Below are 6813 nucleotides of genomic sequence, written 5' to 3'. Positions count from 1 at the left end.
CTTTTTATAATGTATCTAAATTATTTAAAAATAATTTATTTTTGAGAGAATGATATATAAGTCTCTGTAAAATAAGAAAATGACAATTTGGTTTTAAGAAATGTAATATTAACAGTGAAATTTTAAGAGACTTCTTTGAGAATAAGTTTTTGTATGAATTCACTTTAGTATTCCTTGCAATTAATTTGTTATAGTTTATAATTTTAGTATAAGTATTCGCATGTTTGATTTTACTGGCAATTGAAATGATTTAGAAAATCATAATTTTCTATTAGCAATTTAACTAATTTTATATAATTCACAAGTTTAGTATAAGAATTCATAAGTTTAATTCCACCAATAACTAAAATTATTTAAAAAATTATAAATTTCTATTATCAAAATCCAACTAATTTTAAATTATTTATAAGTTTGATATAAGTATTTACAAGTTTAGTTCCATCAATAACTAAAATAATTTATAAAATCACAATTTTTTCAATTACATAGGGGTACTAAAATAATTTCATATAAAAATTTAATTTCAAAAAAATCCCTTAAAATCTCACTATCATTATCATATTTTGTAGAACTAAATGATAATTTCTTTTAGAGAGATTTATCTATCATTCTCCCCTTCTTTTAAACTCAAACAAAATGTGAGAGTCCTAATTATTAAGGAGATTTATTGGCTAAATTTTGCATGAGCTTTTTTTTTTTTTTTTTAACTTTTTAGTTTAGTTTAAACTTGAAAGGCAGACCCAACCAGAACAAATTGCCAACTTCAAAAAAAAAAAAAAAAAACAAACAAACAAACAAATAAAAAAACTAACAAACAAAGAAACAAAAAATCCGATCTGCGTAGCGTTTGAAGGGATTAAGGACTAAGGAAAGTCCTATGCGGCTGTGCGCTATATTCTAGCTGAGCCCAGTAAACTTATTGAAGCTATACATGCTCAATCGAGGAGAAGCGCACAAGAAGGAGCCAACTAACAAGCAAAGGCAATGAATTCTGCAAATTACCACTTGATTTGTCCTATTTTCTTATCCCTAATCATCGCCGTGTTCTCGCTGAGCTTCCTACATGCTCTAGGGCAGCAAATGTAAGCTCCATTTTTCTGTGTCAATTTCATTCTGATTTGTGTGGTCTGTGTGAATTGTGATAGTTTAGCTTCTTCTTCTTGTTTTTTTTTTTTCCTGTTCTGTTTGGATTGGACAGAGATTGGGGAAGCGAAGGATCTCAAAATGGGTTGGGACGCAGAGTTCTGATGAGTTTCAAGGAAAAGCCCCCGGGGAGTAACGTCACATTTGAATGCTCTCCTTCTGGACCCTGCGTCCCCTGCCTCTACTCCGAGAAGGTGGCTTTTCTGTTCTTCTGAAATTGGGGTTTGATCTTTTGACCATGTACCTTTTTCTGTTACTAGTTTATAGTATAATTTTGAGTTATCCTTGCAATTGCTTTCTCTTGCGAATTGATCTCTTAGACTGTGTTGCTATGTTTAAAATGAATTTTATAGCGTATAAGTCATTTCCTTTACTAGCTAAACTATCAAGTCTTCCATACTAGACATTGGGGGTTCAGCTAGGGAGCACCCATTAAATACTTGTATTTTATTTCAATAACTGTATCAAGCATTTTTCTTTTGTGCAAGATGTCTTGAACCGTTTCGAGAGGCACTGATGCATGCTGTGCCAAAACGTACTCACAAGAAATTTTTCTGACTTCCTTCCTTGAACCTATAACTCTGATATAATGTCTGACTCCGAGGGCTGTGAGATGTGATAAGCTTATGAGATGAGGTGTGAAGTCCTGCATTTTAGTCTTCCTCACCCTGAAGAAGTCATTTGAAGCTTTTAAAAGATTTGAACATCTTTGTATTTCTGTCTGTGTTTCTGTCTTTTCTTCTATATGTGATCCATATGAAGTGTCTCTTGCATAGTTGTTAGTTTTACCTCTATTTTATTCTTATCTGTGTGTCCCATTGGGGTTAAAGGGTGATGAGAAATATCGCTGCAGTGAAACTGGCTACCGAATCCCATTAAAGTGTATAGAAAGTGAAAATTCTGTCAAAAGTTCAGAGAAATCAGATTCTCAAAATGCACGGTCTACTCTGGAAGTCTCCAATGGCATTGCTGAATCACATAAGGTGTTGAATGATTCCAGAGAGTTGTTCAGTACTTCTAAAGAACAAAGAAGTTTACTTGATAGTTCATCTACTTCAGATAACAGGTTGCAGGCTTACATCACTTATAGAAGCTGTATACCTGCAACTACTGAAGACAAGCTGTCTGTCCTTAGTTTTGAGGTAATTTACATTTGTACACATAACTTTTATTGGCATTTTGATTGTTAGCTATGCCTGGCAATCTCATATTATACATTGAATTGGGTGTTATTTGTTCTTGAACTAGTTAATATCATCAAGCAGCAGACAAGCTGCTACTGAGATTTTTTTTCCTTTTCAATTTCAAGACTTTTGCACCTGCAAACCCATGTATGTGACATCAGTGACTCTGTGCATTATTATAAGTAATAACATAGTCTTGAGTAGGGATGCTGAAACTGCTCTAAGTTATCAACCATTTTTAAGAGTAGTGTTTCCAGAGTTATATGTTTGATGGAGAAAAAAAAAAAAGTGTTGATCTCAACTTCTACTTGTAAATCACAAATGAGAAGTTTATTTCTGTTTTTGGTTACGTTCCCAACTTCTATGGACCAGTCTTGGTCAATGACCACAGTTCACAATTTATGATTTTGTAACAATCTAGTCAACTCCGGCAGTGTTCCCTAATCGATTAAGAGCTATTAGCATGTCGAAGATATTGGATCCTCCAAGAATGAGAACGTTTCACATGCTGTACCTTCATATTTAATGTTAGTCTCACTTTGTTATAGTTTTATAAAATGTTAATATTAGTTAGTTAGATTTGAATAACGGTTTCGCGGTGCGGTGATTAGCCGTTGGGTGAAGTAAGCGGGTGAAGCCTATATATATGTTAAGGCATTTGAATTGTAGTTTATCTCAGCAGTGACTAAATAGAATTTCCTTTATTCCTAAATTTCTCTCGGCCTCTTCTTAATCTCTCATTTCTCTCTGCTTCTACCTATCTTTCTGTTCTTCTCTCATCTTTTCCCTCATCGCTTTCTAATTCCTGCAAGTCCAAATTATTTCTACGCAACACACTTCAAGAGGCATCCATCTTACTTGAAGGGGGATGATAACTCATAAGTGATAACACCATAAAACAGATTGAGTGCTTGTTCATCTATCTATAGTCTACCTTCTGCTTTGAATTGCTTTTACTTTGCTGGCATTAGAACTAGCCCACAGGGACTCATCAGTTATTATTAAATAGGCTTCCTGCATATTTCACTGTCAAAGAACCTTTGCTACTGTATTGGGCATCAAGTTTTATCCTCCACACTTCACAGGTGTAAGAGGAATGCCCATCTCGCAGAAAATTAGCTTGCAATTTGGTCGAAACTTTAGAGTAATTTAATTTGGCATGCTCATATCTATCTATGGATGTACAACGTGAGATTGTGCAGCTCGTTATCTTTACTTCTTTACTCGTCACCCCGTATATAATCCATTAAGTAATGGTATTTAAGATATTTGTCATGTTGCCTATTATCCTTATGAATTGAGGAAGCTTACTGTGCTCATCAAACTTCTAACCACTTATATTGATGATTGATGTCAATTGACAACCAATGGCCATATGCTGATATTATTGCCTATGAGTGCAAATCTTTGCGGAGAGCACTCTCTGATCGGTTGATTTAATCAATTTCTGTATATTCTTCTGTAAGCATCACTGTTATAATTGAGCATTCTATATTTGCATTAAGTTACGATAATAAGCACTCAAACTTTCCCTCTTCTGCTAAACGCTTTAAATTCTATCAGAAAATTTAACCACGGCGTTTTCTATGTACAAATGGAAGGTATGAGAATACTTATCTCAATTTGAAGGTTATGGATATGTAGATGTGAACTATATTTGGTATTCTGCGTTTTTGATTGTTAAACTATGGATGAGATGAGAACAAGTATTGACGTGTATTCTGTGGGACACTTTGGACAGGGGATTGTGATTTTGTTGTTGCTCGTCAGTGGATCAATCATATATCTGAGAAAAAAGAAAGGGGTTTCAGTGTCGGGTTACGCGGCAGTAAGGTCGTAGGCACACTCGCTGTTGTTGACAAACAAGTTGTATGATGAGATCTATACTTCAAATATAGCTTATTTTGTTTTAATATCAAGTTTCATGAAAGTTTTTCATATTAACTTATTTTTGTTTTTTCTCCCTTTCATTGCTGACACCACGAACTATTATATTGACTGACGCGGGTTTATATAATTCTTTTGTGTATTGTACAAGTGTTTTGAAATTTGAAGTTTGGCATTGCTTTGCAGATTTTGTGTAATTTGTTCCATGTTTCGCTTAGACGGCTCAGTCCACTATGTTCTCATTCTGAGTTTTTTATTGTTTCGTTTTTTTTTTAGGGGGGCCAACTATTCTGGGTTTTATTGAAATGGAATATCAACTTGCAACATTTTTTTTTGGAATGAAATGAGGGCCATGAAAAGTCAACAAAGGTTGGTTCAGTTGATAAAATGATTGGCATCGATATGAAAATTTTGTTAGTAGACATTTTGTCAGTACATCTGTTAGTGCTCTTTGAGTTTGAAGACAAGCTATGTTTTGGTAAGTTTTTAGGACTTGACTCGCCTAAATCTTAAGTGTTTTCAAAAAAAATGTACAAAGAGAAAGAAGGCTATGAGAGAGCTCGTGCAATCTCCTACACTCTAAATAGAGCTGGGAAAAGGGGGGCTTGGCCCTTAACGGTAGCTTTTAAACCTATTTTCTCAGTTTTTATATATATTTTTTTTTGAGGCTCGACCAAAAGCTCAAGGCTGGATTTACTAAGCTCTATTTTAAAAAAAAAATTAAACTAAATTAAACATTATAAATTAATTAAATTATTTTAAAATTTTTTAAAAAATAAAAATCCTTATAATTTTTTAGAAATTAAACAACACATATTTAGAAGTTTAGTAAAAAAATTTAAATTTTGATTTAAAAAAAGTTCATTTTTTTTATAAATACACAAACATAATAATTATAGAAAAATAAAAAATATTAAAAATTTTATATTGTACACTAATATTTATTAAATGACAATAAATTAATTTTAAAATAAATTAAAACTAATAATAATATAACACATGTAGGATTAAGATTTCAAGCGAGCAAGCCTTCTTGACTTCAAATGTACGTTCTAACAAAGAAAAAAATTAATAATAATATAACAGGGTTTAAAGAGCTGTCCAAACTTGAGTTTTTTTTTTTATATGGTTTATTAGGGCCAGGCCCTCCAGCCCATTTACTTTAAAAAAATTTAATTTTTAAAACTTAAACCTTTATTTAAACAGGACTTTCAGGTCCGACTCTTATTCCTAACTCCAACCCTAACTATGATATTTTTATTTTTTATGTTAAAGATTATTTTTTTTTCCTTAAATTATTTCTCAAGGAGCACAACATATCTTATATTATGAGGTGATTCAAATTAACTGAAGAGCTGATTTTGGAGCATCATGCGCTTCTTATCTATTTTGATGAAACAGATGTTCATTCTAGTGTGCCCACGTGAATTTATCCGGATGTCTTCATGACCCTTGCTTTCACCTTCTAGTCTAAACCAGGTTCTGATGTTTCTATGTACTTAACCCACCCTTCGATGGGCTCAAGAACAAAGCCCTCAAACCCAACAAAAGGAAGATGAGAAGGAGTAATTTTGTAACTGTAACTCCTACGTATGGCTGCTTTGCTCCTCCCTCAAACCCTTGCCTTTTTACACTAGTACAGCTTTGTAACATCCTAAAATTTTAATTATGATAAATTATCTTAATTAAAGGTAAATTATTAAATTAGGATTAAATATAGTAATAAGTGATTAAAGATGACCATTGGTTCATTGGACCTTAATTGAGACTAAGGATTGGACCTTTGGGGCCACATTGGGCCCATTAGAGTAGACCAATTTTGAAAGGGGTCTTATTGTGTCATCCACCATGATGAATGTCACATAATTTATTATTTCAGATTTGCATTTTATGTTTCAAATAGAAAAAAAAATAGAGAAGTTTTGGGAGAAGAACATGGTGGCTCTGCTAGGGCCATTGGAGGTCATTTAGTGCCATTGGGAACTAGAAATCACTTGGGTACACTCCAAACTCTCTTCTTTACCTTTTTTATGCATTTTTGGTTGAGTTTTGGGAGTGTCCATGATGGAATCTGAAATGTATGAGGGTTCCACCAATTTTCGGACTTAAATGCAACTATTGGGGGTTTATTAAGTGTTTAACTTTTTGGGTTCATTTGTCCTTGTAAGTTGGGGTTTGTTATGATGGGTTTAGAGTAAACCCTATAGCTAAATGAATGGGTTGATGACTAAGTGAGAGTTTAGTGGTTTTGTTTTGACTAATACTAACTTTGTCTAGTAAAAAAAAAAAAGACTAATACTAACTTTGATAATGAATGTTAGAAATTAGTCTAACTGTGTGAGAAGAGCAAAGGGGAATTTCAGGCAAATTGTTGACTAGTGAAAATCAATAGAGATTGATTGTTAACTATGATGATTATGTGATATATAGATTGATCTTACATTGGTGTAATTGAGCTTGTTGAAGGCTCCATTTGGTATATAAGAGTACTCTTGGTTGGTAAACCAAATGTTATGGTAATCAAGAGCCTAAACACATGTATAAGCTTGTAACTATAATTATGAGTGTTGTGAAATGCTTAATGTGTATTTTATTATGA

General features: G+C 32.9%; 1 protein-coding gene across 1 annotated transcript; it reads left to right on the top strand.

Annotated features, from left to right (window-relative positions):
* The first annotated feature begins 850 nt into the window (after positions 1–850).
* LOC129321826 (uncharacterized) lies at positions 851–4411 on the top strand. The gene is made up of 4 exons (XM_054967750.1): positions 851–1082; positions 1199–1337; positions 1974–2285; positions 4069–4411. Exons 1-4 carry the CDS (start codon positions 985–987, stop codon positions 4165–4167), a joined length of 648 nt encoding a protein of 215 aa, XP_054823725.1. The 5' UTR covers positions 851–984; the 3' UTR covers positions 4168–4411.
* The last annotated feature ends 2402 nt before the right edge of the window (positions 4412–6813 follow it).

Source organism: Prosopis cineraria, unplaced genomic scaffold (assembly GCF_029017545.1).
Source record: "Prosopis cineraria cultivar Desert tree isolate PC_DT_omini unplaced genomic scaffold, ASM2901754v1 PC10, whole genome shotgun sequence".
NCBI classification, from domain to species: domain Eukaryota; kingdom Viridiplantae; phylum Streptophyta; class Magnoliopsida; order Fabales; family Fabaceae; genus Prosopis; species Prosopis cineraria.
The sequence above is the reverse complement of the archived record's forward strand: the minus strand, read 5'-3'. Positions and strand labels throughout refer to the sequence as shown.